Below are 26050 nucleotides of genomic sequence, written 5' to 3'. Positions count from 1 at the left end.
TTCTTTTCACATTTCTAATTACTTACCAGTGTCCTTGAATAAGTTTCCCTATTTTCTTCCAGGTTCTGAATGAATTGAATCCACACACTATGAGTAATAATGCTCCTAGCCTGCAGGTATATCAGCCCCATCATATTGGAGTCTGGGACAAGTAGGCACTGGGTAGTTTTTGCGGTTGTTGAATAGGGGTCCATAAACATGGCTCTCTACCTCAGTTACACATGTTCTTTACTATGGCTCCAAATCATTTGTGAGTTCTACTTTTCCCCCATGGCATCTCTGTAGGCCTACCCAAATTATTAGCAACCCAGGGCTTCAGTCTCTTGACCTGTCAGCATAGTACCAGTGCCTCCGTTATGATTCTGCCTATCTTGGACTTTTACTTTGGACTTGACAATCAGAAAGAATTAACCTAGCTGCACAGTCTGGAATGTTCATCAAAGCAAATTGAAATTTCAGAATATCTACTGTTTGGGATGCCATAGTATGTATAATTGAGATTCATATCCACTTTTCATTTGCAAATAGCTCAAAATGCCAGTGATACGGATGACCTTCAGTATTATCAATTCCACCTAGATGATTGTGCAAAACAAGAAATTGAGCCCCAGAAAAGTTACAGATTTGCCACAAATGACACACTATTTAAGTGGCGGAACCTGGACTAAGATTTCTTGATTCTTAGGCTGGTTCCTCTTTTTTTTTTTTTTTTTTTAATTGTTTTCTTTTCTTTTTAAACCATGCTTGTTGATTCCTTAACCAGAGGAAGAGAAGACATTTGTACAAATCCTTGTTCTTAATATAAACACCTGATGTTACTACAGCTGGTGGTCAGCATGCCCATACTATGTGTTGTTGACACATTGTTTGTAACTGGCTATTTTAAATGGATAACTTCTAAACATGGAATTATGTTTTTATTCAACTATCTTCATACATATATTTGGCAATTCTGCACACAGTGAAGCTAATAATGATGCTTCTGATGACTGAAACGTGGGCATTCTACTTGAGAAGGTTTCTGAATTATTGCTTAAACTTTTACAAACTTAAAACAATTAGAAATTGTGAATGCCAGCACAATTATCTTTGTTATCAAAGAGCTGTGCCAGCATAATCTTTAAAATTATAATATTGTGGCCTGGCTGATTTCTGCTATTTGGATTCTTTTTAAAATAAGATGTTTAAATTTTATTTTAAAGTGTCAATTTATTGCAGTAGTGCAAGTACAACACAAGCACTCAGATAGGAAGAATTTTTCCTCAGGTTCTACTGGGAGACAGCCAAAACCTCTCCACAGGCTGATTCCTTTCCTCTTTTTATTTGCTCATTTTCTTTTTTTTTTTTGAGACGGAGTCTTGCTCTGCCACCCAGCCTGGAGTGCAGTGGCCGGATCTCAGCTCACTGCAAGCTCCGCCTCCTGGGTTCACGCCATTCTCCTGCCTCAGCCTCCCGAGTAGCTGGGACTACAGGCGCCCGCCTCGTTGCCCGGCTAGGTTTTTGGTTTTTTTTTTTGTTTGTTTTTTGTTTTTTTTGAGACGGAGTCTTGCCCTGTTGCCCGGGCTAGATAGAGTGCAGTGGCCGGATCTCAGCTCACTGCAAGCTCCACCTCCCGGGTTTACGCCATTCTCCTGCCTCAGCCTCCCGAGTAGCTGGGACTACAGGCGCCCGCCACCTCGCTGGGCTAGTTTTTTTTTTTTTTTTTTTTTGTATTTTTAGTAGAGACGGGGTTTCACCGTGTTAGCCAGGATGGTCTCGATCTCCTGACCTCGTGATCCGCCCATCTCGGCCTCCCAAAGTGCTGGGATTACAGGCTTGAGCCACTGCGCCTGGCCAGTTTTTTGTATTTTTAAGTAGAGACAGGGTTTCACCGTATTAGCCAGGATGGTCTCGGCCTCCCAAAGTGCTGGGATTACAGGCTTGAGCCACTGCGCCCGGCCCCTATTTGCTCATTTTCAAAGGTAAAGACTGAAGAGTAAGCACCACATTAATGACCCCATATATCCCCTGAGATGAGCAATGTCCTAATACTACTTATGTCAAATATATACAAGCACATCTACTTTTTAAATAGAGCCCACCCTATCAAAATTATATTTCCATAGGCTCTCTTTAAAGAGTTAGAGCAAAGACTTCTTGGACAAACGCTACATTGTAAAGTGCACATTCCTACTCTACATTTTTAATCGCAACTGGAAGAGTCCCATGTAATTGAATAAAAATTCATTAGACATAAAGAAAAGTAATCCTAATTACATTTTATCTTGGATTAACAAAGCTCACAGTGCATATGTTTTTGGTCGTAATGTATTTCCCTACGCCTCACAATTGCTAAAAATACTGAATCAATCACCACTCAGATTGCGTCATGAAGTGTGTGAACTAGTGCATTAAAAGGCCGTGTTAGCACCAACAAAGTTTATTGGGGTAACTGTATTCAAGACGCACATGGCATACCTTTAAATAGTACTGTTAAAATACCAAATAAAATGTCAACGTCTGTCAGGTCTCTGGCTTTTATAAATTGTTTAGACTGGGAAACGCTGGGGTTTTGACATTGTTCTTTTCAATGATGTAGAAAAGAAGAGACCATAAAAAGAAAAGAACAATAAAGCATAGCTCATTTTTTAAGTTCTTTCATGGAAAACACACTCTGGATCATTACCCTTCTAATCAACAATTTCCTTCTTCCTCCCAATCCTTCCCGTCTGGTATTTACCTTTCTCTGCCTCCCTCTCTCTGGGTGGTATTCTGAGCTTATACACACTACTCAGTAATCATATTTTTTAAATCACTTCAAAAGAGAATCTCAGGATGGCATGACAGATATGTATATACGAAGGGTATTTTTAACCTGAATCATAGCTTTACTTATGATCTCTATGCTCTTAAACGCACACCGGTGGGCCCTGACTGCAGCGTTCTCAGAAAGAAGAAGGCCCTGTGAGCAGGATGAGCTACTCCCTGCCTGCAGACGAGTTATTATCACACCTTACTGGCCATCTCTGCCCTCTTCCTTGTGCCCTTCCTTTTATTACCACACCACACTCCCCACAATTCCCATACAACAACATCTCTGTTTCAGCTTCTCCTCTGGATTTCCCACACTTAATGCAACCCAGACCTCACCTTCAGCTCTCCTGAGGCCACTTTGGAAGCCAGCTCGATGACACAGCCAACAGCCATGCGTGCAGCACCGGACGAGTGCAGCTCATTCCAAATGGTGTCACTGTCCACCTGAGCAAACAGTCAGCAGAGTCCGAAGACAGGAGAAGAAAGTGAAAGAGAAGGAAGAGATGAAAGGGGGAAAGAGGGGAAGAGGTCGCGGGGGAAGAGGGACAGAGAGAGAAAGCAAATCTGTGAGGAAGGGCTGGCAGGGTAACAGCCTACGTACAATAACATTTGTCTTCCGTCTTGGCCAGCTGAAAAGGCCTTCTGGACATGGCTTTGCTTATACTTTTTCTCTACACTGATTTCTCCAATGGAAACACATTCCTGCCATGCCTCACTGCCATTCCCTGTTTAGATTTCTCATTACAAACAGCATTACATAGGCCGGATCTGGCTTAGTTACAGGCCTGCTAGAAACCAGGCCCCAGTACTAGATGGAGTAAAAACTAAGAGCACTTAGTTATACATAAAAATCGAATTTGCAAGTGCTAGAGGGGGAAAATGCAAATACCCTTCTGACTGCAGGTTTACAGGGAGCCAAAGACAATTATTAGGCAGGTAGCACCAGCAGTCAGGGAGTAGAAAGTAGCAACTGCAAGTCAGGTTCTTCAACTAAATGGAAGGAGTGTGTGGTCCTCACACTTAAAACATTAATGGCAAATTGCAAGGAAAAATTTGATGTTCAAAGTATAAGCTTAAGATTTCTAACTTTCAGTACAATTTGTCAGCTTGTTTCAGTTCAAACTGGTATTGTTAAAATTGGATAGGCTAGTAAAATATATGGTTGCTTATCTACTAGAGAACATTATTATCAAAACAAAGCACGTACCAATATTCTGGATTTCCCTTTATAAAATGCTGTTTACCCTTTTTCATGCATGCAATGAAAACACATAATAATGTATACATGAAAAGAACAACAATAGTGGTTTATAATGATCATATATGTGATACTTTTTAATGTATAAAATACTTCATAACATAAAAAAAAAGAGTATCCGATGGTAGAAATCTCTAATTTTAGGACGCATAAGTTACTTGAAACACCAGGAAATAGAATACAAAGTTTGTAATGTAAATAGCAAGCCTTCCCAAATGGATCAAAGGGGAGAAATTCTGCATAAAACAAAGCTTTTTTTCTTTTAATAATAGAGAATTAAATGCAAGAGGCCTAATCACATGGAACAAATACAATAAATAATAACAACACATATTCACAGTGTACTAAGCAGTTTTCTAAGAATTTTCACATGCCTTTTTCTCATGAGGTTCTTACAGACTTAAATACTATCAAGAACAATGAATACATAAAAAATAAATGAGAACAGTAAATAAGTGCATACATAAAAAAAGAAAATTAAGATCCTATAAATAGCAGTATAGTAGTGAAGTTTCTGTAATCAAACTGGTGGGGTAAAATCATGGCTTCATCATCAAAACCTGAGTGATGTTGGGGAATTAATTAATTAATGGATCTCTGCCTTCGTTCCTTTATCTGTGAAAATACCAACTTTTTAAAGTACCATCTGCATACGATTGTAGTGACGATTAAATGAGTAAGTGGTAAGCAAAAGCTAGCTACTACCATTTCAGCTACTGTCATACCTGTTTCGTAAAGCCTGGCAAATAGTGGAGGCCTACGTGTTGACTGAATGAGTACACTGTGGCTTAGAGAGGCTACTCTGAAGACCACAGGACCCTCACGCAGAACTCTGACCCTGTCAGCACATGCCTTTCCATCACCCCCCTGAAGAAACCCAGGCTTTCTAGGAGGCAGCATCCCCTATCATAGTCGATACCATCATGGTCTACACTATCAGCTAAAGAGTGAAAGAATCATTCAAATGGACACTGAGACCGAATCATTTGCCCTCTAAATTGAAGGTTTTATTATTTTACTGAACCAATATAAATAAGTAGTTGTTTAAGCTTTGTGTAGATATATTCTTAAGGAAGATGACTGCACAAATTGAAAAATAAAAATCATTATTTACCATGTATTATATAGGTTTTAGTCAGCTTTCGTGCCATTACAGAACTACTAGTACCAAAGAAAAGCCCGCATTAATTAGAATTTAAATTACTGGGGAAGCAAGCAAACAAATAAAATAAATACATTCCAAAAGACTTATTCAGTGACTCAAGAACCATGTAAAATTCCTAACCCCTTTTTACTCAACTTTTGGAGTACATCATAAGCTTTGTTTCTTTCTTCATTTCTTAAAGCAGTAGCAAATTTCCTTCCAAAACAATTATAAATACTGAACTTGATTAGAAAAACATTCCAGCAGCAGAGAGCACTGTCTCTTTGACCATACTAAAGGGCATTAGGGAGCCACAAATACCTTTGATATCCATATACCTGTCCATACCTTTCTATCTGCCTAAGATGTTTGTGACTTTAATTTTGGTGTCTAAACGTCTACTAATAATGGTCATTTCATTTTAATTCAGTTAACATTCATTGAGTACCTACTGTGAGTTGCCAGGTGGGGGTTACTTTTATAATAAAGCTACGTTTACTGATCATAAAGTATGTTGAGCACATAGGTGGATGATGGATATTTTGACTCATAACCAATGTTTAGGCTTATCCCTAAAGAAGCTCTCTTTAGGAATCTATGGGATCTATCATCCATTAATTTACTTATATTTAAACAAAAACAATATTTATCTCAATACCACTTCAACCAATGTTTTGCTTACATTTACTTTATAACTAAATGGTAATGGTCAAGTTTTGTGGTTATAATATGTTCATAAATGGGTAATTGTACTTAATTCTGAATTTACAAACAGGTTTGTTTTTGTTGATTCAGGCTGCCATAACAAAATACCATGGGCTGGGTAGCTTAAACAAAAGAAATTTTATTTCTCACAATTCAGGAGGCTTTGAAGTTCAAGATCAAGGTGCCAACCCATTTGGTGACTGGTGAGGACTCTCCTCTTGGGTTGCAGATGGCCACCTTTCTGCTACATCCTCACATGGCCTTTCCTTGTACTAAAGTTCCCTCCATTTAAGGATATCAATCCTATTGGATTAGCACACACCACTCTTATGACCTAATTTAATCAATTTAATCTTAATTACTTTCTAAAGGTAGTCAAATATAATCAGATTAGTGATTTGAGCTTCAGTACATAAATGTTGAGGGCACACTCTTCAGCTCACAGTAAGATGAAATCACAAAAGCTTGTTCATAAGTCAAATTACAAGCATACTTTCTTTTTTTTTTTTTTTTTTTTTTTTTTTTTTGAGACGGAGTCTTGCTCTGCCACCCAGGCTGGAGTGCAGTGGCCGGATCTCAGCTCACTGCAAGCTCCGCCTCCCGGGTTCACGCCATTCTCCTGTCTCAGCCTCCCGAGTAGCTGGGACTACAGGCGCCCGCCTCGTCGCCCGGCTAGTTTTTGTATTTTTTAGTAGAGACGGGGTTTCACCGTATTAGCCAGGATGGTCTCGATCTCCTGATCTCGTGATCCACCCGTCTCGGCCTCCCAAAGTGCTGGGAGCCACCGCGCCCGGCCAAGCATACTTTCTTAAGGCACGATGTTCCAAATGGGGTTCAGGGCCAAATTAGCTGCCAAAAGCTAACCACAGTATTTTCCATGTTACAGTTTCATTAAAACTTCAGTGATAAAACAGGATGCATAACTTACGAATTCTGCTATAATCTGTGTCACTAGAAGAACGTGCATATCCAACTTTCCAACATTCTCAATGGCAAAAAGTATTTTTCCTCCCTCTATGTCCCTCTCATTGGTTGGCAATCTCTCCAACCAATTTCCCTATATTATTGATAGCATCAAGAGGGCCACTTCCTTAAGAGAGCTCTGATTTTAACTGCTGAAGAACATCTTGACAGTAGGAAAAAACTCTGGGTAAGAGAAGACAGTTGAGTTCATAGACTGATAGTGGTTCCTGGCATAGAATAAGATATTTTGAAGCTGGAGGGGAAGAAAAAAGGGAAAGAAGGATTTGCTTGGAATGGATACAGATATGTAGGATTAAGGGGCTGAAATGGCAATGCAATAATGATGAAAGTAGAGACCAGAAGGGTTTGGAACTATAAGAAGACAGGTACCCTCACATTTGGAAGTTGAAGGAGAGTGGCATAGAGTTGGCTCTGGAAATGGAAAAATAATGCAAGACATAATAGATAAGGCTGGAAAAGAAAGGAATGACAGTGGAGCAGGGAGCCACCCTGAACACAGTGGCCTACTACTAAGGGCTTGCTAAAGTTGAGAAGACATGAAGGCACTTGACACAGGAAGGGGAGCATCACACACTGGGTCCCATTGTGGGGAGGGGGAAGGGGGGAGTGATAGCATTAGGAGATATACCTAATGTAAATGATGAGTTAATGGGTGCAGCACACCAACATGGCACATGTATACATATGTAACAAACCTGCATGTTGTGCAGGTGTACCCTAGAACTTAAAGTATAATAATAATAAAAAAAGAACTACTATATTCTGAAAAAATATGCTTTGTCACTTTTCTTTCCATGCACATAAATTCCCCTTTGTCTCTCCAACAACTTATTCTTTTTCCCAGTGAGAGAGAGATAGGGAGAAAGAGAGAGAGAGAGACTTTCTGTGTGTGTGCGTGTGTGTGTGTGTGTGTGTGCATTAAGGAGTAATAGTACATGAGCTGAAAGGGAGATTAGGATGGATATAGAAGAAAGGTAAAGAAAATGATGATCAAAATAGGATTTTGCTTCAATATACATAAAAATACAGATTTTGTGGTGAGGATGATATTTTCCCAAATTCCTTTTCATATCAAGAACTGAACCTGGCTGTCTTGGATCATGGTCCTGTGTTAGTGACAGTATCAAAAGAATATGATTATTTCTTCTCTGAATGATTCAGAGTAGAGACCCCTTCTACCTGTGACAACCAGGCATGCTTGTTGATTAGGGAAGATATAGAATGCATTGAGTGGAAGGAAAATCCAAAATCCACCTCTTCTGGTCCTGAGAGAATGGAGAAAGCTGGACTCAAGAGGTGCAGCAGAAACAAGGAACACAGAAAGCGATATGTGAGCAAACGAGAGAAAAATGTTTCAGGTAAGTCGACAAAATGGTCGGTGAGCCTTCACTTTGGTTGATATTTGGGTCTTTTTTTTTTTTTTTTTTTTTTTTTTCCAGACAGAGTCTCGTTCTGTCATCCAGGCTGGAGTGCAGTAGCTCGATCTTGGCTCACTGCAACCTCTGCTTCCTGAGTTCAAGCCATTCTTACACTTCAGCCTCCCAAGTAGACAGGATTTCAGGCACCCGCCACCACACCAAACTAATTTTTGTATTTTTAGTAGAGATGGGGTTTCACCATGTTGGCCAGGCTAGTCTTGAACTCCTGACCTCAGGTGATCCGTCCGCCTCAGCCTCCCAAAGTGCTGGGATTACAGGTGTGAACCACCGTGTTCAGTCAATATTTGGGACTTTTTGAAGTCATGTCTACACTAAACTGTGGGCACCATACAATAAAGTCTGCAGAGTGTTGTGAAAAACTAATGGAATATTAGACTATAGCATTCCTGAGATGCTCTTGCTTCCTGTGTAGTGCAGCTGGAAGCCTCAAGTTCTCACCATCCTCCAAGGGGTATGATATGGGAGAGCCCGTGAAATGGTTTAACTATGGGTGGAGCCAAATGGAGTCCACAGAGGGATTCAGGGGAACCCCAGTACCAATGTGAGCCAAAAGGGTGCTACTGCCAAGCTCCAGCTGGCAGAGAAATCAGTAATCAGGAGTTAATCTGTTGCCAACCTCAGCTTCAAATTCTGGGAGATCAGGAATAGTCAGATGGTGCAGAGAGGTTGCCATTGAACCCTGAGTGTTCAGAGGACAGCATGAGGATCCAGGTACCCCTTCAGGTCTCCGTTCCTCCCTCAGGTGCCCAAATGCCATCTTCAAAAAGGAATCTGAGAGGCTAAGCAATTACCTAAAGATGTTAAGTCCAATAATAAGGTGATCTTGAACATACAGCATTTCTAAACTGAAAGGAAGTTATCAAACTGGAAGAGGCTGATATATTATTAATTGTGGAGAGAATCACTATAATTGGGAAAAAAAGAAATAACATATTCATCACACAATTGAGGGAGCATGGGAAATATTGTGTCCCATTTATTTCCAAGGTCAGGAATTTATTTTGCCAAATGACAGAGGGCAAAATCTAGCCAGGACTCTGGGCAGAAGTCTCTAAGGATATGCTGTACACATGGGCTAGTGAGGTTTAAATTGTATTTTACAGTATGGCAATACCTAAAGATTCCTACTTTCAGATTCCTCTGGAATCTGTACCAAGCCTTGCTTTATGTGCCATTCTAAAAAACAGTATGCTTTTAACTTTCAAATGTTTCAATGATGTAACTAATGTTCAAACCATGAAGGGAGCTTTAGTAGTCTGCTGAGAAATAGGTCCACAGAGGCCTTGTTTTATTGTCAGAATTAAAATCTATCAGTCTTGAAATAGGTGTCCCAAAGTTCAACTCACTTTATAAATATGTAGGAGAGTCTGGACCTAACATATATCCAAAACTGGGGTTGAGAAGTGTAAGTGAAGCTAGTCCACAAAATATCTTTCCGTGTGAAGAAACAAACACACTCGGTGAGATAGGGCAGAATCCCGCTTTAGGGTGAGAGTCACAGGAGCTTGGGCCATAAGAAAGATTTAGTCATTAGAGGAGGAGGCACAATCTAAAGTAGCACAGAGTCTCTTACTGAGATTCTCTCCCAACCCACACACCCAGAGTCCTGTATGTTTAATAGGGTAGAAAGGGGTTGAGAGACACAGAAGATTGTTAGTAATAAAATAGGCAAAACATTTTAAACCCTCTAAAAACATGAGAATTAAGTAGAACATTTTGGTATCAATTTTAAAAATTATGATCTTAAAAGAGGGAAGGAAGCACATTTTATGTTTCTCTATCAACCTCAGAGAATCCTGAGCACTTGGTAATGTGAAGACCCCAGAATACTGGTAATGTGCACCAGCAGGGGCCAGCAGAACTCACTGGTAACAAAGAAAAGAGATGGAAGGAGGGAGGGAGGGAGGGAGGGAGAGAAGGAAGGAAGGAAGGAAGGAAGGAAGGAAGGAAGGAAGGAAGGAAGGAAGGAAGGGAGGGAGGGAGGGAGGGAGGGAGGGAGGGAGGGAGAGAAGGAAGGAAGGAAGGAAGGAAGGAAGGAAGGAAGGGAGGGAGGGAGGGAGGGAGGGAATAAAAGTAAGAAATTAAGAAAAGGAAGGAAAGAAAGAAAGCCAGACTCAAGAGGTGCAACAGAAACAGAGGACACAGAAAGTGATATGTGAGTAAAAAGAAAAGGAAGGAGGGAGGAAGGGAGGAAAGAAGGAGGGAAGGAAGGAAAGGAAGGAAGGAAGCAAGAAAGCAACCAAGAAAGAAAACCATACCCAAGAAGTGTGACAGAAACAGGGGACACAGGAAGTGTATGTGAGCAAAAAGTACATGAGAGAGAGGAAGGAAGGAAGGAAGGAAGGAAGGAAGGAAGGAAGGAAGGAAGGAAGGAAGGAAGGAAGGAAGGCAGGCATATCCAAGAGGGGTGACAGAAACAGGGGACACAGAAAGTGTATGTGAGCAAAAAGTACACGAGAGAGAAGAAGGAAGGAAGGAAGGACGGAAGGAAGGAAGGGGCGATGGGAAAAACATCTTGCATTCAGAAGCATATGGTACTATTCACATTAGGCATTACCTGAGTCTCCTAAAATAATTAGGAAGATGCTCTCTCTGTGGAGGCATGGAGGAACTGCAAGAGGTTAAAGAGTTAGGGCCAGTAAAGCCCTAGTTATACATCTATTTATTAAAATTTAGCTACTACATAATGCTGTTCACATTTAAAAGAAGAATAACATGTTGCGATCTCTCTTACTAGTGGTGATCCAGAATAAGGGATAAAAAGGATACATGCTGAGTTAAACATAACTTAGGAAACATGAATAGCAGAAACATGATCTTATTTACTCAGTCATAGCAGAATGCAATTCAGAAAATGCATCGAGAAAGTAATTGAAAACTAAAATTTAACAATCCACATTTTCAGTTTTATTGTATATTTCCCTACTCTTTAAAGTTATTTTCTTTTTATTTAGAAATAATAATGACAATAACAATAATATTATCATCTAGCAATTATTGAGTATTTACTAAGATCCAGGCACCATGCAAAGCTTTTGCCCATAGTAACTAAAACAATTCTTACAGTGACCATTGATGTAGATGCTATTATTAAGCAGTTTTATATATGAATTTCAGAGGCAATTCAGCTAGTAATTAGAGAAGGTAGAAAAAGAACTGAGAAAAGTGTGAGCTGTTTACCCATAGTAGTTTTTATGCTAGTAAAATCAAAATCCAAAAAGTAAGATAAATAATAAAATGATATTTTGAAAAACAGATTCTAATCATATATGTATAAAGAGTTTTTAATTAAATAAATTAGGTAAGACCTGCAAGAACGTTTTTTCTTTCAAGGTATTGAAACCCTACCCTGTTAAAAGTGCTAAAATATTTTTTAAAATAAAATGTTTCAAGTGGTACCTAGAAGAGCTGAGCTTTTCCTGAGTGTTGTGATTTGTTTGCTATTATGCTAGAGCAGTAATTGTCAGTGAAAGTGATTTTGCATCTAAGAGGTCATTGGGCACTTTCTGGAGAGATTTTTTGTTGTCATGACTGAGTAAGGGAGATGTGCTACTGGCTTCTAGCGCACAGACGCCAGGAATGCCACTACGCATCCTATGATGCATTTTTTTATTTGGTATACAACCAAAAATAACCTTAATCAATGTCTTTTCCCTTAATTTGTCCAAATACTTCTGTCTACTGAACAGAATCAATGCTGTTATGTATTTACTTTTAAACATTGTTCTGCCCTTGGTTTCTTAAGTGTCACAAATGTTAGTGACAGAACCAGGAAAAACTCTTCATAGTTCTTCCCATTCCTTTGCTTCATTCTTACCTTACCACTCCTTAGCACACCAAAGGAAAGGACTGCAATTTTATTTAATGATTTCAAAAAGAGATAATTATATAATATCATTGGCAAAATAAAGAGTCAGGAACATCATATAATTTATGAGTCTATACAAAACACACACACACACACAAGAAATTGCTAACTATTAAAAGCCAAGTTTTTGAGAAACTGCTGTTCATGAGAATGTTGGGTTCATCCTACACACGTGGCAGGCTGGGAGTACATGGAAAGCCTGCTGCCTTTGAGTGGCCATGATTCATTCTGTTAAGTGAAAAATATGTGGGCACTGATTCTGAGTAACCCACCCTTTTAATTGTTCACTGTCTTTGAAACAGATTCTGAGCAGCCAAGAGATGGGTATAATATTTCAAAACCATTGTTTACACCATTTCTTTATTCCACTGTGAGTTAAGAACATAAATTAAAATGATAAAAATCCATGACCAACTCAGGATTTTGCAAGAATATAAAGATGCTTCCTGGGTTCCCTCTTATCCGGAAGTCTCTGTGCTTTTGCAAACCTCTGGGGCAAGCACCTAGTGGCCTTCAGTTTTCCTTTGTCCTTTTATTGTTCACACTGAGAGCAATAACAGCAACATTCTCTTTTAAAATGCCTTCTTGGATTTGAATCAGGAATAATTTAAATGTTTACTAGGTTGTAAAAAAACAAAACAAATTCTTGAGCTGGCTTTTGGTGGTGTGTGCCTACAGGCCCAGCTACTCAGAAAGCTGAGGTGGGAGGATCACTTGAGCCCAGAAGTTTGAGGCCAGTCTGGGTAACACAGTGAGACATGAAAGCAAGGAAAGAAAAAAGAAAAGAGAAAAAGAAAAAAAGAAAAAGAAAAGAGAAAGGAGAGGAGAGGACAGGATTTCCTTGGTGTTAAAGGGATTAATTATCTTATACATATTGGGATCAAGTAGTGTCCATGAGTCCACAGACAGGGACAAAGAACCAAAGAAAAAAAAAAAAAAAAATACTCGGAAAGACTCAAATACACAAGGGGTACAGATTAGGGCTAAAGAAGTAGCCATGTGTTCAAATGACTCCAGAAGCCACAATGGCGGCATGGACATAATGTCAGGTAACTGGGGATGAGGGACAGGCTCTCTGGTTGGAGCTATGGTTGACTGGAGTGTTTGTGTCCCAGCTAAAAGGTGGCTACACAGTTCCAAACAATTTTTTTCTTAAGGAAATGATAGCATGATATTTATTAGTAGCCCTAAATATTGTATACTTAGATGCAATTTTTCTATCTTTAAATATTGACAATAATTCACTTAAAAATCCCCAGTCAGGCTAAGAGAAATCTATGTATGTATTGAATATGGCTTCTGACCTGGCAGTGCATAACTTCTGCTACCCAGGGTGATTTATTTTTACGCAAAGTTTGAAAATTCTAAAGCGGGAAAGGCAAAAAAAAAAGTCTCAGCAGAACTAGTTGAGTTGATTCCTTGTGTGGTAACCATCAAAGCTTAATTCAAGGAGGTTTCTCAGGGCAGTGCCCTGGGAGAGTAGAAGTCCTCTAACTCTTACAGTGGTGTGTTACTGAAGGATTCCAGCCTGCGCCTGAGGACAAGGCCAGACATGATCTGTTGAATCTAATAAAAAATAACTGGGGTTTTTATGTTCTATGTCTTTTGTATCTCACTTTTAGTAATTTGCATTTATTGCATCTTGTAAAAGTATTTCTTCACAACAGATAGGAAATGAAATGTAAGTAAACAAAACCTTGCCCCTTACCACATAATAATTTGAGAAGCATTAACTTCATAGAGAAATGATTTTCTTTGCAAACTGTTTAAAGAAAGAGTTCTATTTGGATAAAAGGATAGAAAGAAAAGGTGAAGCCAGAAGTCAAATTATAAATGTTTTAGGAATTGTTTTAATAAGTTACACCTATCAAGATAAATTGTACCAAGAAAGAATGACTGCCAATAATTTGTCTGAGTCGTACACCAAAATTTGGTACCTATAGACTGGTATAACCACAGGATTTGGAGAAATTGTTAGGCTTTAAATATACTTTTAAACAGAGATTAAAAGGAAGCAAGCTTTGGACAAATCCTCCTCTACTTTATCCCATTCTTTTAGGTGGTAGCACAAGCAAGGACATCATCGACATTTAGTGCATTAACACTTTATCTATTTTGTTGCCTTAGCGTTGGAGACCTTGTAAACCAGCAGTTCCACTTGCAAACTATTCAAACATGGGCAAGTTCATTCACTGATCCAAGACCTAAGAAAAATGGAGATAATACTCCTTCCTCATAGGATTATTGTTAGCATTCCATTAGTCAATACATATATAGTGCTTAACACAGCACAAGACAATACTGGAAGCAGTAAGCTCTCAGACGATGGTAACTAAGAAAAAAAAAAAAAATCCCCGCATTTTGTTTCTAACATTGCTTTCTATTTAGCAGCACATCAAAGGACGAAAATCATCTGTGATAATGCTGGAAGCCAGGAACTACCTCCAATCAGAAAGCTACATGTTTTCTAGCCACATATGGATCTAGTTCAACTGTAGTTTCCTGAATGAATGTGGGTCTTTGCAGGCTTTTCCAAGCACATCAAGCATAGCTCAATCATTGGAACCTGAAACAAAGCTAATGCTCTGAAAAGCCGCACATGATAGAAATTAAGCTACCTGTCCTGAAAGTGGATGTGAAGGTATTTAAAATGGGAAGGGAATGACTTAGAAGAAAAGGAATTTAAGCACAGTCTCCTTTGTATAATCTAAATGCAGCCCGTTGCTTCCTTGTGGAAATATTCCCAGAGTTAAATGTAATACTATTGTGCCCATTAATAGAACAGGTTTCATATGCACTGTGCATGTTTAATGTGGTACACTATCCCTCCTCAGATGTCTTGAACATTTCACCCTGAAAGTTGGGAAATGAAACTCTTCACCCAATTCTAAGCAGTTTAGTAAGTTCTTGCTGCTATGTTATGCTGATGCTAGGGCTACAGGGCATTTTCTGAATAATTGAGTTTAAGCTTAAATAATGATCAGATGCCCCAAGAAACCTATTGGCAGACAGCAGACTCAACAAAGAAACAGAGGTTTTTCATTGCAGTATTGATTCTGTGCCATTTTAGCCATGTTGTATAAAAGCTTAACTGTAAAATAAAATAAAAATCATTTTAACTTTTGCACGGTGTCAGATAAAGCGTATTTTTTTTTAAAATGCATCATTTAAATGAATCAGCATCTTAATTTGGTAACTTAAAAATTACCTAATTTCATCTTCTAATGCCAAATTTCTTTTTGTGTTTGCTTTGGGAAACAAAATAATTACCTTTTCCCACCTAAGAGGTATTTGATAAGCTCAACATTTTCCTATCCTTGATCCTTTACAATTAGGGTTAAAGCTGACGATTCCAGTAGATATTTTGTTTTTGGAAATGGTAAGAAAAGGGGTGGGAGCTGCGAGGTTCCAAGAAAAAGAAAAGCCTAATTTATTAGTAGATTCACAGGAAGAAGTAATACAGTCAAATCTATTGCCCAAAGAAAGCAAAAAGTAAATATCTTTGGCCAGTATTTAAAGAATAGCATAGTGGGTAAGATTGGGGCGCCTACTAGGTGCTGGACCCCAGTAAGCACTTTACAAACACTACCTATTTTATTCCTCATGAGAGCTTTATAAATATATTACTAGTCACCTTTACAAAAGAGTAAACCTAGCTGTAAAGAGGTTAAGTAACTTGACCAAAGTTACATAGTTGATGAGATGAAGAGCTGTGGTTTCAACCAAAGCCAACCCTGCACATTAATATCGTTATGGACTGAATTTGTGTTTCCTCAAAATTCATATATTGAAGTCTTAACCCCAATGTGACCGTATTCAGCAATAAACCCTTTGAAAAGATAATTAAGGTTAAATGAGATCATAAGAGTGGGGCCCTAACACAAAATGACTGATGTCCTTACAAGAAGAGAAAGAGATAGCAGGGATGCGTGTGAACAGAGAAAAGCTATGTGAGGACACAATGAGAAGAAGGTCATCCGAAGACCCAGGAGAGAGGTCTTAGGAGAAATCAAATCTGCCAACATTTGAACTTCTAGGCTCCAGACTGAGAAAACTAATTCCTGTTGCTTAAGCCACCCAATCTATGGTATTGTATTATGATAGCCCTAGCTAGCCAAATACAGATATGAACTGTAAAAAGATATTCTGTGTTGTACATTCATTTTTTTTTTTTTTTTTTTTTTTTTTGAGACGGAGTCTCCCTCAGTCGCCCAGGCTGGAGTGCAGTGGTGCTATCTTGGCTCACTGCAAGCTCCGCTTCCCGGGTTTAAGCCATTCTCCTGCCTCAGCCTCCTGAGTGGCTGGGACTACAGGCGCCCGCCGCCATGCCCGGCTAATTTTTTTGCATATTTAGTAGAGATGGAGTTTCACCGTGTTAGCCAGGATGGTCTCGATCTCCTGACCTCGTGATCCGCCCGCCTCGGCCTCCCAAGGTGCTGGGATTACAGGCGTGAGCCACCGCGCCCGGCCTGTATGTTCTTTAGAACATGATGGGCAATGAGAGCTAGTGCAAGTGTCATAGGCATAGGGTTATGAGTGTCTGTCTTTACTGCTCTGTCTTCAAGGTCTGACACATAATAGATGCTTAACAAATTTTGTCGAGGGAATGAATTAACAGAATGAGAACAAAAGAATCGTATAGTGATACTGTTCTTTGCAGGGCTTTACTGTAGCTAAACTTCTGAACTACAAACACCATCCCTGTTTGGGTCCTGCAATACATCCATAATGTAGTGATGACTGCTTCTCTGGTCTTCAGTTAGCACCATGTTTAGCCTCCCAGCTCTTGCTTGCCAGCATTTGGTGCTTCCTTTGGTGCATCATCTTACAATGTTGCTTCTTCACTGAATCATCCAGCAACATCTGTGGTGTCCCCAGTGCCCTGGATCTCTGTTGTCATGCATCACCCCTGTCTCTCACAGAAGCTTCCCCACTCACTATTTTCCCAAGGGAGACAGACTGCGTAAGACTTAAGTCAACAAGATCCCCAGTGACAAGCTAATGAGAGCCTGCTATCTGATCTCTGAAGAAAAATGAATTTTGTAAAAAGCTGTTTTAAATTTGGATAAAGTACTATCACACAGTAATGACATATTTGATCCCCAGAGAAGACAATAATCACATTTCATTTATCACCTTACTTCATAGATGAAGGAACTGAGGCCCAGTAATTTCAATGATTTGTGAGTTCATGGTCTTATAGGATCTTACCACTCAAAATGTGGTACACGGATGAGCAGCAATGCCATCCCTGAGTGCTATGAGAAATGCAGAATCTCAGCTCCCATTCAGTCCTGCTGAATTGGAATCTGCACTTTAGGGTTGAAAAAGCACTTTTGGAATGGTGACAATGTAAAGATTTGAATCCAGATTCTGGAGTTCCTAAATGAAGTTTCTCTGCCTAGATGCTTAATCACTGGGACTTCTGAAAACAATGTCCTCCCTCCCTTTATTAGTCTTCCTGCAGTGCCTTGATTCTAATGGTAGACCATTAGTTGGATAGATAGGCCAGGTGAGACCTCAGGGTTGCAGGGCTTTCGAGAACCTTTAAATCAGGGAGTCTGTTTACCCTCTGCAGACCCGAATCTACTCAAAGTGATCCCACAGGGTGGCGAAGTGCTCATTTCCATATATAGTTGCCAGTGATAACCTACATTCTCACATTTGATCCTCACAATAATGCCATGTGGGAGCCTTGCTTAGCCCTATTTCATAGATAAAGAAACCGAGTCTCAGATAAGTGAAATAATAATTAACATAGCCTTTGCATTGCTGGTTTCTCAGATTCGGACTGGGCAGAAGGATACTTCTCCTAAAATCATAAAACTATTCTGAGCACTTTTGTGGACACTTAGGTGTCAACACTTCGAAACTTCTAGAGCCCTCTCTAACTCTGAGTGACTGTCCCTTTTCTCCTCCTGTGGGATAACAATGAGAATCATCATTCTGGTCTGAGAACCTCTGATATTCTTTATTGCATTCTTTTTCAATCAGCTCTGAGTCTGTAATAATGGGTGTTCTCCCTTCTCCCTTGTAATACAACATACCAACTCCTTGAATGTATATATTTATTTCATGTTAGATGTTCTACTGAAACCCTGAGAGTCTTGAAATGGAGCTGGGATGGATTTATGATGACAATGGGTGGGTGAACCCACATGCTTTCTCTCTTTTGTTCAACACTGGAAGGAAGACATGAATGACAGCCCATTCCTTTGGGATCACTTGTAGGTTATAATGCCCACACCTTAGCTTCTTTAGTCATGGTGAGATGAAAAAGAAACAGAGCAGCTACAGGGAAGATGTTCAGATTCCAAGTAAAGCCATGGATATGATGAATGAATACTGTGACTGATATTCCATATGGAAAGAAGGCGTGAACTATTAATGTGGCAGCTGGAGGAGAAAAGGGGCATGCCGTGATCATTAATGCTCTACCACAAACCATCTCCCGGTATGATCAACTGCTTTCTGGCAGCTTCATTGACCTTGCCTGTGCAATTTCTAGTCACTCTTTATCTTCAGAAAAATCTCCCTTTCACTATTTACTTGCCAGTAACAAGAATAAGGAGAGGAATATGTTCGCTCTGGTGAAAGGGCTACATCTTCAGACTCTAAGGATCCTTACTTAAGATCCGGGGGACTCATAGATTTACCAAGTAATATATAGATTCCTGTGGGTTACGTGGCCAGTAAAGGAATTTGAGAGTCCCTATTGTTGTTAACAAATTTCAGTGAAATACCGCTCAGTTCTACCAAGACTGAGTTAGAGACAGAGCCAAGAAATACCATGCTAGTACTTTCCTCCTGTTTCTTCATTTAATCTGATGTCCACACTGTGTAAAGGGTACTTCGTAATATGCCACTCCTTTTATTCACTGGACAGTGCACATTAGAGCCTCATTCCTCCAGAGTGCAGCTTAATAAAATTAACTCTGACTCAGTAGGTGTGTGAAATGAGATTCTCTCTATCTCATCCCACAGTGGTTTGGTCCAAGGACAGAGACTTTTCAGTGTTCTAGTTAGGGTTGAAATACTGTGTACAGCTGTGTAATTTTTTTTTACCCAAAATTGATGATGTTTGAGTGCATGGATTTAATACTTCATAGGAATTTCAATAAAAAAGAGAATGCTTTTGGCAAAAATAGCAGTTGTTTTTTTCTTATGGCTAGGGCTATTCTCACTTGGGAAAGGAGTGTTGACAATCATATGAGGTTGAAATTATGGTGAGTTGTGCTGTGTGTGCATAGTATTACGGTTAAAAGCTTGGGAATCAGGCCCTCTTTACTCCACAGCCTACTAATTCTGTGACCTGAAAAGTTACTCACCTCTCTGAGCCTTTGTTTCCTTTTCTGTAGTATAGGAAACCTCATTGCATCTTTAGCAATAAGACCTCTGGGATTATTTGAGGTTTAAAAGAAATTGAGGCAGGTTATCATTGGAACATTTGTGTAAAGAATGGCTAGTCTCTGCTGTGAGGCTGTGAATTAGCCCTCTTGGTTCTGTGAGAATCAGGAGGGTATGTTTTATAGGATTCTCTATTGCCTGACCTAATCTATGGTACCTTACCTGTCCCTTTACTTGATGAATAATCCCATCATTAAGGTCAATCCTCTGAATACCACTGGGGTCAAAGCCGAGAATTATATTATTTTGCTTAAACGGTTAAAGCACGGTCCTAAAAAATTTAGCCAAGTTTTTTTTTTTAATTGATTCTATTCATTTAATATTGAAGATGCTGAGGATCAGAAACTGATTGTCAATAGTAAGAATACCCTGGAATTCAGACTTTTATCTCTCTTGCACTACATACATACAACAGGAAATTGGGCATATGGAAATTGATACGTCATCATTATTTGGCCCATTCTATGCACCAACACAATGGAACCAACAAATCAGTTACCCCAAATCTCACAGTTCAGACATAAATCAGGATGGATCAGCCACAGCAACTGAGGCCCCAATGTGACAATGTCATTTAAGAAGACACTAAAATGCACAAGGGAAAAAAAAAAAAAAAAACCACTTGCAAAGGTCATGCAAACGTCAGGACATTTTTATTAGACTTGAAAATGGGCAGGTGTTGGAGTGCTGTATATAATTTGCAGCTGCCCAATTTAAAAAGAAAAGTATGTCCATGCAACCTTCCAGGGACTTGGAACCCCAAAGCACACAGTGCTGCTAATATCTAGAACTACCCAGAGAGATATCGTACAGTCCGGCACCTGCTATTGAGTCCCAAATCTTTGAGTGCCTGGATAAGTGTGTCCCCACCCCCAACCTTCTCCATACCTCCATAGCCAGCACTGAAGAGAAATGTCAGGATCTCAGGGTGTGCCTAGAAATTCAACTTGCCCCCTCATCACCTATTGCCACACCTCAATCCAGTTGTTAGAAGGAAGACCAGAAGCTCTATGTGTTCTGAATAGAACAACCGTACCTCTATATGTCCACATCTTCACCAGTGAGAGTGAGATGGGGTCCCCAAACTCTGAGCAGTTTGGGTATGCCTCTTCCCCACCTCCTGAACTTTCCTTGCTTCCCTACCACTCAGCTTTGCACCCTCAGTATGGATCTCATTATTCTCTGTACCCCTCTTTAGGTCAGTCACCACAAGAAACCAGGACTCCCAGGTCACCCCTCACCAGTCTATTCCAATATCCAAAAGGCAACACTTCCCGTTAACCACTAGTTCTCTTCCCCAACCCTGCAAGACTCCACACCCCTTCCTTGCTTCCTTTCTCTATAGCATTCACCAGCATCACATACATGCACATATATTTAAAGTCATTCATTCTTGCTTAATTGTCTCCCCAACTGGAATATAAGTTCCGGTAGGATAAAACATCTTCTGTTTTGTTCAATACTGTATCTGCGGGTCCTGGCACACAATAAGCATTCAATAACCATTTGCTGTATAAATAAATTACTAAATAAGTGAGCAAATGAATTCTGCCCCAAGTTGTGAAAACCATTGGAAATTGTGAGTATAGGAAGTTCAGAAGCACAGAGAATCGTCTGTACCAGTGAGCACTGGTCTTTGAATTTCTTCCACATTTGCTATTAATGGAGTTGTGGACTGATGCTGGATGCTGCACTTCCTAGCTCTTGGAATGAGAATTTGCCAGGCACAGTGGCTTAGGCCTGTAATTCTAGTAGTTTGGGAGGCCAAGGTGGCAGGATTGCTTGAAGCAAGGAGTTTGAGACTAGCCAGAGCAACACAGTGAGACCATATCTCTACAAAAGAAAAAAGAAAAAAAGATAGCTGAATGTGGTGGTGTGTGCCTGTAGTCCTAGCTTGTAATGAAGCTGAAGCAGGAGGATCTCTGGAGCCCAGGAGGTTGAGGCTGCAATGAGCTGTGATTGTGCCACTGCACTCCCGCCCAAGCAACAGAGCGAGACCCTGTCTTAAACAAACAAAATAAATTGGATGCCTCCATCAAAGAAAGCTGAGACAAGAAGGTCATCTTTAGAAATATTTCATTAGATAACTGAATTTTAGTCTTGTTCAACTGAGTCTGGATATTCTGATTATCTTCTCTCTTTATTCCTATGAACTCCCAGGCCATTCCCACCAGAGTTGACAAACACGAATAGAAGAAAATCAACGCAGAGTCTAAGTGATAAGTATGATAAGATATATGAGTGGGAATTGAAAAGGATAAAAAAAACCACACAACATAAGAAAAAAATGTGAGTCTACATGTTGCTTTATACTTAGGATGGTACATACTTGGCACATGGGACACTACATGTTTATTTAACAATGAATGAAAGGATGGTATATTGTCTTTAAAAAGAGGCAATAGATTAAGGAGAGAAAAGCAATTGATTTAGTTGCAAAGAATTTCACTACTTGTAGGCCTTGGTTTTTATTTCTTAAACGGTCACATTTCAAAATGAAACAAGTCATTTTGAGAGGTGCTTACAGATCGTCAGGAGGATCTATACAGGCACAGCTCATTTTACTGTGCCTCACTTTGTTACACTTTTCAGATACTTTGATTTTTTACAAATTGAAGGTTTGTGGCAACTCCAAATTGAGCAAGTCTATGGGCATCATTTTTCCAGCAGCACGTACTCACTTCCTGTCTCTGTGTCACATTTTGGTATTTCATGCACTATTTCAAAAGTTTTTCATCATTATTTTATTTTTATGCCCATCTGTGATCAGTCATCTTTGATATTACTATTGTAATTGTTTGGGGTCATCATGAATCATGCCCATATAAGATAGTGAACTTAATTGATAAAGGTTCTGTGTGATTTCTGCCCCACCAATTAGTCTTTCCTCCATCTCTTCTTTCTCAGGCCTCCCTATTCCCTAATATTCAAGAATATTGAAATTAGACAAGTTAAAAACCCTATGATAGCCTCTAAGTCTTCAAGTAAAAGGAAGAGTTGCACGTCTCTTACTCTCAGTCAAAAGCTAGAAATGGTTAAGCTTAGTGAGGAAGGCATATTGACAGCTGAGAAGGTCAAAAATCAGACCTGTTGTGCCGAACAGGTAGCCAAGTTGTGAATGCAAAGGAAAAGTTTTTAAAGGAAACTAAAAGCGCTACTGCAGTGAACACACAAATACTAAGAAAGTGAAACAGGCTTACTGCTGATATGCAGAAAGTTTGAGTGGTCTAGACAGAAGATCAACCCAACCACATTCCCTTAAGCCAAAGCTTTATCCAGAGTAAGGCCCTCAACGTTGAAGCAAAACCCTGCACATGCAAAAAGATTACCACTCACTGAAGGCTCACATGATCATTAACATTTTTTAACCTAGTTTTAAAATTACGTACATTTTTAAAGATATAATGCTATCGTACACTTAATAGACTACAGGATAGTGTAAACATAAGTTTAGTATGCACTGAGAAACAAAACATTGATGTGACTCACTTTATTGTGCTATTTGTTTTACTGTGTTGCTCTGGAACTGAATCTGCAATGTTTCCAAGGAATGTCTGTTTGTATCTACAGTAAATATCAATTAGAGATGATATAAATCATATTATTTGGAATATAACAGAATAAATTTACCAAATGATTCCAGGTGCATATAAATATCAAATATATTAGTCCTTTAATAATCTTATCAGTCTTCATAGAAACAATGACTCAATGCATGCTCTATTGCTAAGAGAATCACTGCTTAGTCATTTAATTCCTTTATTTTACTTATTATTTTATATTTAAAGTTAAGACACTCTTGCAATAATGACACTGCTAGTCTAAAACTCAGAAGCTATGGGTTTTTCTTAAGTTGGGGAATGATTAAATCCTGGGGATTCCACTGTAAACTACCTGCTTATGGTTCAAGTATTCAGTGAGCTGATTTATTTTGGTTTTGAATGTTGAAAAAACACTATTGTTCTCCATTAATGAAAGTTTAGAAGTGATGCTTTACTAAATTTGTGGTTAAAACACTTCACAAAGACAAATCCAATAATGACACATAAGTTTTACTTATTGGATATTAGTTTGTTACGGAGGTTAATATCTAGATGTGAACTAACTATTCAGAGTGGAAATATGACAGATGAAAAATACAAATGCTGTTACTTCACATTAAAATGAAAAGCTTAGGTGGGCCTGAATGTAGCTGCATTTCAGGCTGTTACAAGTATTCTTTTTTTTTTTTAGGTAGTCCCCTTTCCTTTGTCTACTCTAAATTTTCATTTGATCTAAGCCTTACGTCTCCTTGGCAGTCAGAAGTAGCAATCAGTAGATGATCATATTTTCAAATTTATTCAAGTATGTTTTACTTTCTCAGTTTTTATTTAATCGAGCCATAGATCTTCTAAGTTAGATAGAAATTTAAAGTTCGTCAAATCCGTTTACCTTCAGCAACTACAGAGCCTAAGGCTCAATTTCTTCTTGTCTCGATGTTCACAATCGTTTTCTTCCTCTCTGTTATTGACATTAGTTTGGTAGACATAGTTGCTTTTATACATGTGTGTGTGTATGTGTATATACATTTTTTTAATAAAAATAGGTCTTATGGCCCCAGTAATGTAAAAAACACACATAAATCTTTGATGATGGCATTTTTTTAACTTCTCATTTTGGCAACAGAAGAATTTTAACAGCTTTGTGATATTCATGTTTACTTTAAACAAGAAAATGAAGTATTCTTATTTCAAAATGCATCTTGTTGTACTTAGTCGTAATGTCAAAGCAACTGAAAGAATTTAATCACAGAGGAGATGCTGCAACTAAGTGACTTAAGGAGAAAATTAAGGTTTTCTTCTCTCATTTTCTTCTTTTCTGCAATGGGCATTGAATGCTTAATGATTCTATACATTTTCACATTTTGTCCCATATGCAGAGTAATGTATACATGCATGTCTCTGTAGGGAGTGTTGTCTACATCCCGACAACTGTTATTGAGTATACACAATTAGCATAATCTATGCAATACTGGAAACTTCCTTTGCAATTTAGAAGGAATTCCCTGATTTTAATAATATTTCATACAATTTTTTCCAAGTCTGAGGCAACACAATCTTTTTATAGAATTTTCAGCATGAAACTAAATTCTCAGTTTCATTAATGTGGTTTATCAGTTTTAATTTTGCCAGGTGCCATGGGGTATTCTTGCTAGTATCAATTGCATCAAGTCTGAAACTGATGAAAATCCAAATACAATTAGGAAGAGGAGATGCAAAAAAAGAGAGATTCCAAATCAGGGTGGATCCTTTTATTGTGCTGGAGGGAAAAAGTTTGTGATACCTCTTTGATAGCAATAGTGGAGGAAATGAAGTACTGATTGCAAGCCAGGTTTGAGTTGAACATTAATAGGAGGGAAGTCAACATTAGCCTGATTACTGCATGTGAGAAACAGATGCTATCCCCTCCTCTTTCTGCTGGTGTAACAAAAGGCATTGTGCTTGCTCAGGATAATTGGGTGGAAATAACATATGAAGAAAGAGGTTACTGAGTCAATATCAAAACCTCAGGAATATGCAAAGTTTTGGCATAAACAGAAGGTGGGGTTTTCCCTCCTTTTTTGGAAGAAAAAAAAATCTCTACTAATTGGCAACAGCTTGGTGCAATTGTCAAAAATGTGGTGTGTTCTATTGCCTCAACAGTCAATGCCTGGCTGCCTCCCACGACCCTGTACTCATACCACCCCCAACACACAACTCACACACATTTATTACTAACTCTTCTTGAAGATTTAGCTTATAACTGCTTGAGTAATTTCCATACCCCTCTTCTTTCTTTGCTGTTTTAAAAGCTTCCTTCTCTGTGCTCTCATAGCTTAGCCTTTTTCTAAACCAGCCCAATGGCCAGGCTGTGAGCAATTGAGATTGAGAGCAGTGGTCTTATCTCATTGGTTTTTGCATGCTGCACCTTGTCTAGTCATCGACAACAAGCCTTATCTTACTCTTCCTGCCCTTCATGCCTCATCTGATGGCACACATTATGGCTTTGAAAATATCGGTTCTATTTCAAAGATGACCATCCTAAATCACAGCAGTAAAATGCATTATTAACCAAGTTTTGTCACATGAAGTTTAACTATATGTCCATAAATTTGGTCATAAAACAAAAGCCATTTCCTAGTATTATAATAGAGAGGGAAACACCAGAGCAGCTCTTTGTAGGGCTGGCCACTAGAATATTGTTTACTGGTACTGGGAAGAATAAATGTGAAAAACCAATGTGGTGTAATAATTAGAAAAATAATATGAAGATATACACGTGGTATAAAATACAATTTTCCCCTGATTATGTGTGTGTATATATATGCAATATTTCTTGTGTGTGTATATATATGTATATACACACATATATCTATACATTTATAAATGAGAAGGGAGAGCTTACATTTTAATTCTGACAAGATAAAAGAAAAT

The 26050-nt window shown here is 38.9% G+C and overlaps 1 protein-coding gene across 1 annotated transcript in view; it reads right to left on the bottom strand.

Moving 5' to 3' along the window:
• Positions 1–26050, bottom strand: part of HDAC9 (histone deacetylase 9) — a 907594-nt gene that overhangs the window by 178005 nt on the left and 703539 nt on the right. Inside the window, exon 19 of the mRNA XM_030932454.1 lies at positions 3130–3237. Within this exon, the coding sequence (XP_030788314.1) occupies positions 3130–3237 (108 nt within the window). The remainder of the gene's footprint in view (positions 1–3129; positions 3238–26050) is intronic.

The sequence above is a fragment of the Rhinopithecus roxellana genome, chromosome 6 (genome assembly GCF_007565055.1).
Source record: "Rhinopithecus roxellana isolate Shanxi Qingling chromosome 6, ASM756505v1, whole genome shotgun sequence".
Classification (NCBI taxonomy): Eukaryota; Metazoa; Chordata; class Mammalia; order Primates; family Cercopithecidae; genus Rhinopithecus; species Rhinopithecus roxellana.
The sequence above is the reverse complement of the archived record's forward strand: the minus strand, read 5'-3'. Positions and strand labels throughout refer to the sequence as shown.